This window comes from Oncorhynchus gorbuscha, linkage group LG13 (assembly GCF_021184085.1).
Source record: "Oncorhynchus gorbuscha isolate QuinsamMale2020 ecotype Even-year linkage group LG13, OgorEven_v1.0, whole genome shotgun sequence".
NCBI lineage: Eukaryota > Metazoa > Chordata > Actinopteri > Salmoniformes > Salmonidae > Oncorhynchus > Oncorhynchus gorbuscha.
Genome location: NC_060185.1, coordinates 60,719,955 through 60,734,874, shown reverse-complemented (window position 1 = coordinate 60,734,874; position 14,920 = coordinate 60,719,955). Strand labels below are relative to the sequence as shown.

Here is a 14,920-nt window from a genome sequence, read left to right as displayed (position 1 = left end):
AAATGTATCACAGCAGCTCTCCAAATATCTCATTTAACTGTATATAAGAATATGAATATGTACAGTATGAACAGTGTGTAAATAGTATTTTTGTTATTTCTTGGCAAAAATGTTGTTATTTCTTTCCAATATATAACTCTTATTTAATTATATGTGTTATTATTATTATTTGCTCCTATGCTATATATATACAGAGTATATACAGTATACTGTATATTGAATTTAATGTCCTTGGCTATAACTGTTCTGTACTTTGTCATGTTATTTGTATGTTTTATGTGGACCCCAGGAAGAGTAGCTGCTGCATGTGTAGTAACTAATGGGGATCCTAATAAACCAAACTAAAATGTAGTGTTTTCACCCTACATTACGTGAAACTGCCCCACTGACCATACCTGTCTCTTGTTCTCTTATCCCCAGGGGCAGGATGGACTGCCCATACCAGGATGCTGGCACAAGGTGAATGGTGGTAGATTCTAACACCCAGGGTTTCTTAATACCTGCCTGAGTAATATGTAGTACATTCATTCACAACCACATGCACTGTGATGAGGCGACATTCTCTATCAAACCAGAGCTTCGAGATAACAAACAATGAACAACGCAATGTTCATTGCCCAACTTAGATTATTTTTACTGTGCCAATAAGCATGTATTAAACCCAATGTATAAATGTTATTGGGGTGTGAGTATGATTATAATATGTATGTTATATAATCATCATCTTATGAGTGTGATTATAAGATGAGGAATGAAGCATGTATTATAGAGCTGTAGTGATTTGCTAACATTAGTGTTGTTCTTGACCTGTGACCCCCACTAATCCCTACTCTCCTTCTCTTGCAGTGATGACTAACATCAAGCATGGCCGCTGTACATATTGATATGGTATATATTGCAACTGAATACTACATCGCCTCTATGTTATTTTTTGCCTTTTTATGGGAACGTTTTATATAATATATAGAGATTTTTTGTTCATTATTTTGAGTCAACAATATTAACCAGACCGCATATATCGATCGATACAGATATTTTTTGTACACATAGACTCTGGATATAAAGTAAAATGGAGTCACTGAGACACAGACATCTTTGAGAAACATCAAGACAGAGAAATAAAGCAGCAAACAGACTCCAAACCTGACGGACATACAGACACATGCTGGAAAGTAGATGGATAGGGAGAGTGGTCTTACTAATGGAGTCTCGTCTGCCATATTGCTGCCTGGCCGTTCATTTTGCATGGGAGTGTGTGTGTGCTCGCGCCCCCCTGCTCAAACCCACGGATGGACAGACCCCCTGGTGTGGTAAATGGAGGAGTGTAGGTCAGTGCTCTCTTCTCCGCTCTCTGTTTTATAAAGGAGGAGAAGGACGAGGAGAGGAGGAGACAGAAACTCAAACGCAAGCGTCTCGCTCTCTCTCAGCCCAGAGGGGAGAGCAGGCCTGGAGGACAGAGGGAAGACACTGGAGAAACAGACAGTCATGGGAGCAAAGAGGACAGACAACCTCTATTGAGAGAGTCATGAAACAGTTCCGTGCAATTCAGTTCACTGAAGAATAGTGAGATCCTGCATTATGGAAAGATACCAGTAGAGGGCGACACAGAACACTACATTTACACTTTCACCTGAAGAGGAATCTCACCCATTGGCTGTTGTCGTTTTTTACCACACTCACAGTTGGTTCTGGGCTACAGAGGCAAGAATTTTCCTATGATTACATAATAATAATAATAATATATGTCTGTGGATTCAGCCGACGGATATGATGAAAGTGTTTTTATGATATGAAGTATGACAATTTAATTTGTTGCTCTTCTTTACTTTAGTGTTTCCATTTAATAAAGTGCATGATCAACACAAGTCACAGCATTATATAAAGTAGCTTCCCCCATACCAGCACACTAAGGCAATACGTTACTGAGGTATTTACTTTGCAAAGAACAATCTCTAACAGTCTTTCCATGTAAAAATGCCACAAGGCATCGTTTCTTTATGCAGATGGGTTTTTTTTTTTGTGTGCGTGGGTGACACTACCGGGAGTGATGACAAGTGTGATGTTTTATTTGATTTTGATCTAGTTCAGTTACATTTGCATTCCTGTGCATGGACGTGTTTGTATAATATACAGATGCATACTAAGTTCACTGTGTTAAATTCAACGTCAGAATTGAAGGAGCCATTTGCAGTATTAACAAATATGGAGTGATCCATCAATGAAGATGAATATGAAGTTCATTTGAATATTAAGTCACTTTGTGATTTTATATGGCATTCATCAGATGCCAAATAGAAATATCACATCAGTATTTTCTGACAGTGTTGACAGTACAGTGTTGAAGACACGTTTTATTTAAGTATTATCACTTAACCTTAGCTAAAGAGACATTTAGATGAAATACTGTTCTCTCAACAACAGTATGAATTCTTGCTGCTGACTTAAAATTGTATTGTTTGTTTTTCTTAACCAATGAGTTTAGTTATATAAGACAAGAGTTCACAGACTGAAGTACAATAATGTACCTAAAGTCATTGATTTAATCATAGTTATACTCGTTGATCTACATTGACAAAAAGGTAATCATTGACGGTTGGTTTCACTATACCTACTTGTTTGTTTTTTTATACATTATCACATCATGAATGACATTTTTTCATTTTTTTCTGATTTACATGTTTCTTTTCTGACTTTATGGATTGTCTTTTGGAGATGTATCTTCTTGGTGCTCGATCACTCTTTCTAACTTTATGAATTCTCTTTTAGAAATCTATCTACTTGGTGCTCGATCACTCTGCGTTTCTGTTTTTCTCAAGTCTTCCTGTATGACAACAACAACTGTACACACCACACACACACACACACACACACACACACACACACACACACACACACACACACACACACACACACACACACACACACACACACACACACACACACACACACACACACACACACACACACACACACAATCACACACACAAACACAACAAACACACACACACACAATCACACACACACACACAATCACACACACACACACACACACCTCAATTTCAATGTCAAGAGCACATGGCATATATAAGTAACTTGTCTTGTGGGTTTCACTATGCCACATTTATGCTATTAGGATAAGATAATAAACAACTAGTTCATTATATTGTACTTTATTAATGTACCATTTCCAGTATTTTTATTCACAAAGTGTTATATTTGAAACTGGGATGTAGTGCACAATCATATTTGTTGTTTTCTTCAACCCTGTCATTTAAAGGCCCAGTGCAGTCACTGTGAAAGTGTGAACAAATGTTATCAGTGTTATTTCCTAATAGTTCCTGATTGAAAATACAATCTACACAGGACCTTTCTATTCAACAGGTTTTCATGGGCGGGAGGTTGGTAAAATTGGTTAATAGACCAATATAAAGTAGACTTTAAACCTCTCCCCATTTTAATCCAAATCTATTACAGTAAGAGAATTAATTGTTACCAAGAAATTATTTGATATTGATATAAAAAAAAACGTCTGCATTGGGCCTTTGATGTTGGATATATGCAGTAATGTGTGTGGTAAATGTAAATGTAAATGTACACTACCTTAACAAACTGGTGTTTCTCTGCAATATTACAGGTTTATTTCTTTGGCAGATATCCTCAGTTTCTCATTTTTTAAGGAATAATTGCCATCCATTGGTGACACAATGTCTCAGTACAGTTTAGCGTGTTTTATAACAAAAATATTACAGTATTAGGTCGATTTTATGAGTTTGTTTATTTGGTTGTGTATTTGGTTGTAAAAATAATTAAGCTATTTTTGTAACTGCTATCTTTATCTTTGTATTATGTTACATCTGTTCAACTCAACATGTAGACTGAAATAAACTCCATAAAATATACTGTTACCTTCTTGCACCTCTTCCGGTCATTTGTTCTTAACAATCCTCACTCATATTTAAAAAATTGTAGGAAAAATAAAGTTATATAATTAAGAGGAAAATGTATTTTGCATTAGGAATAGTAGGCCTACTGCGTAATTCAGAGCAAAGGACCATAATGCATTCTGACTACAATCATTAGGCCACATTAGGCTACAATCTTGATCTGCTTGCAAACCCAAATTGACCCCCAAAAATATAGGGGATCCCACTTGAAATGTTTTCTTGCCTTTTTATTTAATCAAGTGACCCCATTTACATTTACATTTACATTTAAGTCATTTAGCAGACGCTCTTATCCAGAGCGACTTACAAATTGGTGCATTCACCTTATGACATCCAGTGGAACAGCCACTTTACAATAGTGCATCTAAATATTTTAAGGGGGGGGTGAGAAGGATTACTTTATCCTATCCTAGGTATTCCTTAAAGAGGTGGGGTTTCAGGTGTCTCCGGAAGGTGGTGATTGACTCCGCTGTCCTGGCGTCGTGAGGGAGTTTGTTCCACCATTGGGGAGCCAGAGCAGCGAACAGTTTTGACTGGGCTGAGCGGGAACTGTACTTCCTCAGTGGTAGGGAGGCGAGCAGGCCAGAGGTGGATGAACGCAGTGCCCTTATTTGGGTGTAGGGCCTGATCAGAGCCTGGAGGTACTGAGGTGCCGTTCCCCTCACAGCTCCGTAGGCAAGCACCATGGTCTTGTAACTGGAAGCCAGTGGAGAGAGCGGAGGAGCGGGGTGACGTGAGAGAACTTGGGAAGGTTGAACACTAGACGGGCTGCGGCGTTCTGGATGAGTTGTAGGGGTTTAATGGCACAGGCAGGGAGTCCAGCCAACAGCGAGTTGCAGTAATCCAGACGGGAGATGACAAGTGCCTGGATTAGGACCTGCGCCGCTTCCTGTGTGAGGCAGGGTCGTACTCTGCGGATGTTGTAGAGCATGAACCTACAGGAACGGGCCACCGCCTTGATGTTAGTTGAGAACGACAGGGTGTTGTCCAGGATCACGCCAAGGTTCTTAGCGCTCTGGGAGGAGGACACAATGGAGTTGTCAACCGTGATGGCGAGATCATGGAACGGGCAGTCCTTCCCCGGGAGGAAGAGCAGCTCCGTCTTGCCGAAGTTCAGCTTGAGGTGGTGATCCGTCATCCACACTGATATGTCTGCCAGACATGCAGAGATGCGATTCGCCACCTGGTCATCAGAAGGGGGAAAGGAGAAGATTAATTGTGTGTCGTCTGCATAGCAATGATAGGAGAGACCATGTGAGGTTATGACAGAGCCAAGTGACTTGGTGTATAGCGAGAATAGGAGAGGGCCTAGAACAGAGCCCTGGGGGACACCAGTGGTGAGAGCGCGTGGTGAGGAGACAGATTCTCGCCACGCCACCTGGTAGGAGCGACCTGTCAGGTAGGACGCAATCCAAGCGTGGGCCGCGCCGGAGATGCCCAACTCGGAGAGGGTGGAGAGGAGGATCTGATGGTTCACAGTATCGAAGGCAGCCGATAGGTCTAGAAGGATGAGAGCAGAGGAGAGAGAGTTAGCTTTAGCGGTGCGGAGCGCCTCCGTGATACAGAGAAGAGCAGTCTCAGTTGAATGACTAGTCTTGAAACCTGACTGATTTGGATCAAGAAGGTCATTCTGAGAGAGATAGCGGGAGAGCTGACCAAGGACGGCACGTTCAAGAGTTTTGGAGAGAAAAGAAAGAAGGGATACTGGTTTGTAGTTGTTGACATCGGAGGGATCGAGTGTAGGTTTTTTCAGAAGGGGTGCAACTCTCGGTCTCTTGAAGACGGAAGGGACGTAGCCAGCGGTCAGGGATAAGTTGATGAGCGAGGTGAGGTAAGGGAGAAGGTCTCCGGAAATGGTCTGGAGAAGAGAGGAGGGGATAGGGTCGAGCGGGCAGGTTGTTGGGCGGCCGGCCGTCACAAGACGCGAGATTTCATCTGGAGAGAGAGGGGAGAAAGAGGTCAGAGCACAGGGTAGGGCACTGTGAGCAGAACCAGCGGTGTCGTTTGACTTAGCAAACGAGGATCGGATGTCGTCGACCTTCTTTTCAAAATGGTTGACGAAGTCATCTGCAGAGAGGGAGGAGGGGGGAGGGGGAGGAGGATTCAGGAGGGAGGAGAAGGTGGCAAAGAGCTTCCTAGGGTTAGAGGCAGATGCTTGGAATTTAGAGTGGTAGAAAGTGGCTTTAGCAGCAGAGACAGAGGAGGAAAATGTAGAGAGGAGGGAGTGAAAGGATGCCAGGTCCGCAGGGAGGCGAGTTTTCCTCCATTTCCGCTCGGCTGCCCGGAGCCCTGTTCTGTGAGCTCGCAATGAGTCGTCAAGCCACGGAGCGGGAGGGGAGGACCGAGCCGGCCTGGAAGATAGGGGACATAGAGAGTCAAAGGATGCAGAAAGGGAGGAGAGGAGGGTTGAGGAGGCAGAATCAGGAGATAGGTTGGAGAAGGTTTGAGCAGAGGGAAGAGATGATAGGATGGAAGAGGAGAGAGTAGCGGGGGAGAGAGAGCGAAGGTTGGGACGGCGCGATACCATCCGAGTAGGGGCAGTGTGGGAAGTGTTGGATGAGAGCGAGAGGGAAAAGGATACAAGGTAGTGGTTGGAGACTTGGAGGGGAGTTGCAATGAAGTTAGTGGAAATACAGCATCTAGTAAAGATGAGGTCGAGCGTATTGCCTGCCTTGTGAGTAGGGGGGGAAGGTGAGAGGGTGAGGTCAAAAGAGGAGAGGAGTGTAAAGAAGGAGGCAGAGAGGAATGAGTCAAAGGTAGACGTGGGGAGGTTAAAGTCGCCCAGAACTGTGAGAGGTGAGCCGTCCTCAGGAAAGGAGCTTATCAAGGCATCAAGCTCATTGATGAACTCTCCGAGGGGACCTGGAGGGCGAAAAAATGATAAGGATGTTAAGCTTGAAAGGGCTGGTAACTGTGACAGCATGAAATTCAAAGGAGGCGATAGACAGATGGGTAAGGGGAGAAAGAGAGAATGACCACTTGGGAGAGATAAGGATCCCGATGCCACCACCCCGCTGACCAGAAGCTCTCGGGGTGTGCGAGAACACGTGAGCGGACGAAGAGAGAGCAGTAGGAGTAGCAGTGTTATCTGTGGTGATCCATGTTTCTGTCAGTGCCAAGAAGTCGAGGGACTGGAGGGAGGCATAGGCTGAGATGAACTCTGCCTTGTTGGCTGCAGATAGGCAGTTCCAGATGCTACCGGAGACCTGGAACTCCACGTGGGTCGTGCGCGCTGGGACCACCAGATTAGGGTGGCAGCGGCCACGCGGTGTGGAGCGTTTGTATGGTCTGTGCAGAGAGGAGAGAACAGGGATAGACAGACACATAGTTGACAGGCTACAGAAGAGGCTACGCTAATGCAAGGAGATTGGAATGACAAGTGGACTACACGTCTCAAATGTTCAGAAAGTTAAGCTTACGTAGCAAGAATCTTATTGACTAAAATGATTAAAATGATACAGTACTGCTGAAGTAGGCTAGCTGGCAGTGGCTGCGTTGTTGACTTTGTAGGCTAGCTGGCAGTGGCTGCGTTGTTGACACTACACTAATCAAGTCGTTCCGTTGAGTGTAATAGTTTCTACAGTGCTGCTATTCGGGGGCTAGCTGGCTAGCTAGCAGTGTTGATTACGTTACGTTGCGTTAAAAGAACGACAATAGCTGGCTAGCTAACCTAGAAAATCGCTCTAGACTACACAATTATCTTTGATACACAGACGGCTATGTAGCTAGCTATGTAGCTAGCTACGATCAAACAAATCAAACCGTTGTGCTGTAATGAAATGAAATGAAAAATGTGATACTACCTGTGGAGCGAAGCGGAATGCGACCGGGTTGTTGAGTGCGGAAGTTCTATTCAGTAGACGTTGGCTAGCCGTTGGCTAGCTAGCAGTGTCTCCTACATTAAGGACGACAAATAGCTGGCTAGCTAACCTCGGTAAATTAAGATAATCACTCTAAGACTACACGCTCTAAACTACACAATTATCTTGGATACGAAGACAGCAAAGACAACTATGTAGCTAGCTAACACTACACTAATCAAGTCGTTCAGTTGAGTGTAATAGTTTCTACAGTGCTGCTATTCGGTAGACGGTGGACGTATGCTAGCTGGCTAGCTGCTGGGCAGATAGCAGTGTAGACTACGTTAGGATGACGAAATACAAGTTGCAATAGAAGTGCTGACTGTTTCACTTTGTTGTCCTCTTTCTTTTCCTTTTTCTTCTGTCCTTCTTTTGTCCTTATTTTGTCTTCCTTTCTTCTGTTAACTAGATATTTTTTGTTGTTATTCTTTGTAAGCTAGCTAGCTTCTTCCAGGAGAGTCCCTAGCAACTGCTTAGCAACAAGTAAACAATTCTGCTAGCAATTCAGCTAGCTAAGATAACTGTACAATTTTATGAAAAATAGTTAATTTTTCAAAAGCCTGTCTTTTTTGGTTTGTTCCTTGTTTTGTCTTCTATTGAGTCTTGCAGTTTTCTCTTGATTTTTTTGATGTACTTCACTCTAAAAAAACATTTAAATCTCAATATATACAGGAGCTCATTTTTCAGCAGCTGCTCAATTTAGAACTCCGGAACTTTTTTCAATATAAGGGACCCCAAGTTTGAGAACCTCTGCATTAGGCCTACTAATAATTCCAGAATGCATTAGAATGAAAGACCTGTGGCCTATTTTCATGGCCACCTATAAAGCACTTACATTTATGAAACTGTAATACAATTTTGGAATCCATTTTTGGGGATTACCACATGATTGCTACAATTATAAATTTGCAATGGTCTCTTTAATCTTTCTAATAATATTATGTTTGACATGGAAGAAGAGTCAAATCCAAGTAAAAATAATAATAAAAACACACGGGCATGTAAGAGTTAAACATGTTCTTCCCAGTGTACTCCGCGCGCGATCGACCCCTCAAAGGTTCTGCATCCGGGTCTGAACTTCCTTTTTCTCTGTGCCTAAATGTGAGAGGACCTAGGGAAACCTAGCCCTCAAACTAATCTATATCCATCCTTGAAAAGGGCACACTAAAACTTCGCCGAAATGACTGAGCAGATGACAGTAAGGGGCACCCTGAAGGGGCACAATGGTTGGGTCACCCAGATCGCGACTACCCCTCAGTTTCCCGATATGATTCTGTCTGCGTCCCGAGGTAAGAGCTTCTCAGCCCGCTACAAATGGTCGGAGATATGGCTAACCCCAAGCATGTTACATTGCTAAATTGATGTGTAGCCGCGACGGCTTAAACAATGTAAATCATGAAAGTGAGCTCAATCAATGTAGGGGGCAAGTCTTGCGTCAAGCGCCATGTCTAGTGGACAAACTACTCTACAAGTAAGTTATATCTGAATGCTAGCCCTTGAGAACAGACGTCGCCTGCTATGCCGACACACATCCACGTGCACCGCCAAGTGGACAAAATGTTCATTAGGCTCGCAATGAGAAATGAATTTCTAGACTTGACAATTGAATTGTAACTACCATAGCATTCTATTAAAAGTTTCTGTTTTGAGGACGCCATGACTGTGCTAGTCTCTCGGTAATTGTTGAAGGAAACATACCGGTAGTTGGCTGGCTAACTTACCATACTTAACGCGTCGATAGTTGGACAGATTGCATGGCAATGCATTTTTGCTTCTGTCAATCGTCCATGTTAACTAGGCCAACCTTTGGTTGTTCAACTGCAATCTACCGAATCATTTATATTTTTATTTTAAATATATAATCAGCATTTCTCTTTCAGATAAGTCTATCATTATGTGGAAGCTGACTCGTGACGAGACCAACTATGGCATCCCCCAGCGTGCCCTGAAGGGACACTCTCACTTTGTGAGCGATGTAGTCATCTCCTCAGACGGACAGTTTGCCCTGTCCGGGTCCTGGGATGGGACGCTCCGCCTGTGGGATCTCACCACGTAAGTCTAGGGTTGTGGGGTGATGTAGTACCATACAGAGGTCTAAATTGTGTGCAGGCATCTGTACATCTGATTCTGGTCTGAACTGAAGACTAGGATCAGTTGCCTCATTTTGTCCTGGGTGATTCATTGCTGAGCTGGAACAAAAGCCTACAGACATTCTAGGACCAGAGTTATCTGCCTCTGCCAACCTGTTTACACCCCTCCAGTCATATCAGGTCAGTGAGGATGAGGTTATCAATCCAACCATTTGGGTAAAGGGGGTTCACCCCTGGTGCATAAGCCCAGGAAGGAAATGTTGTTAGTTTCATATCATGCTGCAGTCAAAATGCTGGTTCTAAAGTGATGAAACTTCCGATGCCATCTGTATCCTTGTGATGATAAAGAGGCTGTTTCTGAATGCAACCTGCGCTTACCTGTGAAAGATGAGACGTGGATATCAGAATCATGTGCTGCCCGGGTTTCAATGTTGACTTGAACAACGCAATTACACCGGTTATTAGTCATCATTAGTATGAAGATTTACACATGGACTCAACGGTTCTCTTCCTCTCCAGTGGCACCACCACCCGTCGCTTTGTGGGCCACACCAAGGACGTCCTGAGTGTGGCTTTCTCTGCTGACAACCGGCAGATCGTGTCTGGGTCTCGGGACAAGACCATCAAGCTGTGGAACACCCTGGGAGTCTGCAAGTACACCATCCAGGATGAGAGTCACTCTGAGTGGGTGTCCTGTGTGCGCTTTTCCCCCAACAGCAGCAACCCCATCATTGTCTCCTGTGGTTGGGACAAGATGGTCAAGGTACGGACAACGCTGCATACAGCACAAGTGACTCGCTAGGACAGTTGGCTGCGTAGATTATTAAACGAAGCAGAAGTCTTTTTAAATGGTTTGGTTACTGTAGATATAATAAAATCAAGCTCTCTGGTGTTTTCCTGCTTTGCCCTGTGATTACAATGTGACATAATCACCCTGAGCCTCGGCTCTGACGACAAGTCCTGCAATGATGATGGGTACAGGAACCAGGCTGCAAATGTGTTAGACATTGCACACTTGAAATTGTTCACCTCCAGCGGGTATTTTTCTAATCAGTGTACCCTAACGCATGGCCTTCCCCGCTAGGTGTGGAACCTGGCCAACTGCAAGCTGAAGACTAACCACATTGGCCACACTGGCTACCTGAATACAGTGACAGTCTCTCCCGATGGCTCTCTCTGTGCGTCTGGTGGAAAGGTATGATGAAAGCACTCCTAATAAATCTATAACGTAATAGCAAATAAGGTTGTCACTGTTTACCTGCAGTTTCTGCCTTTATTGAATTTGACCGGATTAGATTAAGGTCACTGGATGGGTCTGTGGTTGATGTAATAACTTGGGGCTAGTTCTTTGTGTTAAATTTGGTGTTGCAAAGTTGTGATGGAAATTCAAATGCCTTCTGTTTCACTATGATGATAAAGAGGCTGTTTCTGAACGCAACCGGCACTTTTGAAACGTAATTTAGTGTACTCAAACCTGCTTACTGAGATTTGCCATTTAGGGTTATTGTTGATGGTTTGTATCCCTGGTGAACGGCCATGGACTACACTTAATTGCATGCCCAAGTTGCCCTGCAAAGCAAGCGTGTTCGTTTGCATTGTCCATTGGCTGACCTTTGACCCTGAATCCCATTCTCCTCCCATAGGACGGTCAGGCCATGCTGTGGGACTTGAACGAGGGCAAGCACCTGTACACCCTAGACAGTGGTGACAACATAAACGCCCTCTGCTTCAGCCCCAACCGCTACTGGCTCTGTGCTGCCACTGGCCCCAGCATCAAGATCTGGGTAAGACTCCTACTCTCAGAATACATCAGCACAGTCGGTTGGAAAGACTGGTGTTGTAATCTGTAATCAAACTACATTAGTCAAGGAGCAATGATGGAAAATTCCAATGCCATCTTATTTCTATGATGATAAAGAGGCTGTTTCTGAGCTCTGCTAACTGCGTCTTCTGAAGCCATCTGTTGGACCTGAGAATGTGATTGTCATGTCCACATCAGAGTAGTTCCAATTTCATCACAACCCATTGTTTCTCAAAGCTATGCTCATCAGTCCCCTTCTCCCCCCTTCAGGATCTGGAGGGCAAGATCATTGTGGATGAGCTGAGACAGGAGGTTATCAGCACCAACAGTAAGGCCGAGCCCCCACAGTGCACCTCTCTGGCCTGGTCTGCTGACGGACAGGTACGTCCCACAGAGCTACGCTAGAACCCTGGGTTTACTTCTAGAACAGGGTTGTGTAATTTCAGTCTGCTCTCAGAAGATGGTGTCTCTGCTGGATTGTTTGTTGCCTTGCCCTGTGATTACAAAGTGACATTTATTGCCTGAGCTTTGGCTCTGATGAGAAGTCCTGCAATGATGATGGGTATAGAAGCAACAGTAGTACATGTTCATGCAATGTCTAGCACTTAGAGTCAAACCTAGTGGGAGCATTATACTTTAATATATTGTCAACAGCTTATTTTTTGCAACTTTTGCAACTTTCTTATTCTTCCCTTATTTTTCTCTCTTAACAGACTCTGTTTGCTGGCTACACGGATAACCTGATCAGGGTGTGGCAGGTTACCATCGGAACCCGATAAGGACCTTTTCAGATTTGATGAATAAAATACAGTTTTAAATGAACTTTTTTAGTGTCTTGTTTGTTCGAATACGTTTGCACTGTGTGGCACAATTTTAATGCATATTTTGTTGACCTTTTGTTATAATTGGGTTGTGATTCTGTAATAAAAGGGTGCGACATATTTTCACATTTGAGATGTTTTGCAATTGTCAGTCAACATGTTACTGAGCTTCTGCGTTTCTCCACTTGCGGTCAAGAGGTCTAAATCTCTTGCCAGTAATCTATCCTAGCAACAGTGCGAACGTCGATGGGACTGAGTAAACCTCTTTCGAAAAGGTTTGTAGCTAGGAAGCGGACACTTTATTAAACTTTGGCAGCTTTACTATGGGTCTTCCTCGTCAGCCTGTAATGTGGTAAACGCTATTCCATTATCAATTTGAACATGTTGCAAACTGGCGTTATATTCGCGTCATCAGATTTTGTGATGGCGCCGTATTACTCTGGCCCAGGCGAGAGCGAACGTTATGACAAACGCGTAAGAAATGTTTTATTTTGCCTTTATCTAACTAGGCAAGTCAGTGAAGAGAATTCTTATATTCCATGATTGCCTGTACAGGGGCAGAACGACATTTGTGCCTTGTCAGCTCCGGGGTTTGAATTTGTAACCTTCCGGTCAAACGCTCTAACCACTAGGCTACCATGCCGCCCCAAATCAGACGCCCCTCGGATTTAAGTGGAGAGAACTCTTGGTATTGCACAAACCTGACGCTATACACCACTGAATATATCATTCTCAGCTCTGGGTTCACTTTTACAGGTTGTACAACGTTAATTCACACATCTGTTGAACAAACATTCGTGCATTCATCGCCACTAGCCAGGTCCTGAACAGTTTGGCATCAGTGGCGGTCATCTGTAAATACAAAGGGGGTGTTGCCAAAGTAGAGGCTACGACAAAATAATGTGTGTCTATGCAATAAAAACGAACGATGCCAGAGTAATGAACCAAAAGGAATAGATGGACATGGGCAAATTTGAATGATTGTGTGCAGCGCTTTGGTTTGATCCACAGACGTCAGGAAAACTCAACATCATCCATGTACCCTTGTCATTAATCATAATGTGATCGTGTGTCTTGTCTGTGCAATTGCTCTTTGACAAACTGCAGCTGAGTCCGGAGCAGTGCAGTGACTGAGCAGTAAGCTGTTCTTCCCAAGCCAAACGGCCTTCATGAGCTCTGAATTTATCACCCTGTCCAACTGCACCAAGGCCAGGGAAAAACCCAGAAATGGTCAGTCACAAGGCAGAGCATTGGGTTTCCAGCCCTCTTCTCACCCCAAATGGAAGATATTCACTGGGCTTTTAGGTGTGGTTTGGGATTTGTCTTTAGAGACCTTGACAACTGTCTGAATCTTTACTGATTTCACCCAAGCAAATATTTATCCATATGCAACAAAATGTTGTCCATCCAGTTCAAATACCGGTAGGCCGAGTTATTTTATTACCTCCGCATACCTACTGCATATATGAGTTATTGCCCATTTGATCAATCAATACTGTATGACAGCACTTTTACTGTAGGCTACATGTGCATGTCACCTCTCCCCCAGCCTGTGAGCCAAGTACGGCACCTCTGACCTAAGGAATGCAATGTATGGCAGCATCTCGTTCTCAGTCGAGCGAGAGATTAAGTTCCTGTTCCCCAAATGTATGTTAAACACACACACATTAAATATTTAGTGCCTTCAGAAAGTATTCACAACCCTTTAATTTTTCAACATTTTCTGACAAAGTGTGATTAAAATGAATTTAATTGTAATACCAAAGTTGAAGAAAAATTATAAAATTTGTAAAAACATTTTTTTTTAAATAATATTTATCTTTGTAGTGACCGGGTGTATTGATACACCATCCAAAGTGTAATTAATAACTTCACCATGCTCAACGGGATATTTAACATCTGCTTTTTGTATTTTTATTGCACAGAGAGTGAGTCCATGCAACTTGTGACTTGTTAGCACATTTTTATTCCTGAACGTATTTAGGCTTGCCATAACAAAGGGGTTGAGTACTTGACAAAAGACATTTCAGCTTCTAATTGTTTTTATTCATTTGTAAACATTTTGAAAAACAGAATTCCACTTAGACATTATGGGGTATTGTGTGTAGGCCAGTGACCAACATCTACATTTAATTCATTTTAAATGAGAGGCTGTAACACAACAAAATGTGGAAAAAGTCTATGGGTTTCAATACTTTGAAGGCATTGTTCCTTTCTTCAGCACTTTTTTTAATCAAAGGTAAGCTATCCATTTAATGCAAGTTCAACCTGACCTATATTGCAAAGAGTACCATACACCAAGTACAACAGGTTTACATTGACATAGAAGTTGGAGGGGTTTTTCCTGTAGTCAGTGTGTTATACCCCTGTGATTTTCTCTCTGATACACCCGGGTGTCTCGCTC

At 43.2% G+C, this 14,920-nt stretch overlaps 1 protein-coding gene across 1 annotated transcript; it reads left to right on the top strand.

Annotated features, from left to right (window-relative positions):
- The first annotated feature begins 8,873 nt into the window (after positions 1 to 8,873).
- LOC123993241 (guanine nucleotide-binding protein subunit beta-2-like 1) lies at positions 8,874 to 12,517 on the top strand. Its single transcript, XM_046295158.1, has 7 exons — positions 8,874 to 9,093; positions 9,685 to 9,856; positions 10,414 to 10,657; positions 10,979 to 11,089; positions 11,538 to 11,678; positions 11,966 to 12,076; positions 12,409 to 12,517. The coding sequence occupies exons 1-7, from the start codon at positions 8,985 to 8,987 to the stop codon at positions 12,472 to 12,474; spliced, it is 954 nt and encodes a 317-aa protein (XP_046151114.1). The 5' UTR covers positions 8,874 to 8,984; the 3' UTR covers positions 12,475 to 12,517.
- The last annotated feature ends 2,403 nt before the right edge of the window (positions 12,518 to 14,920 follow it).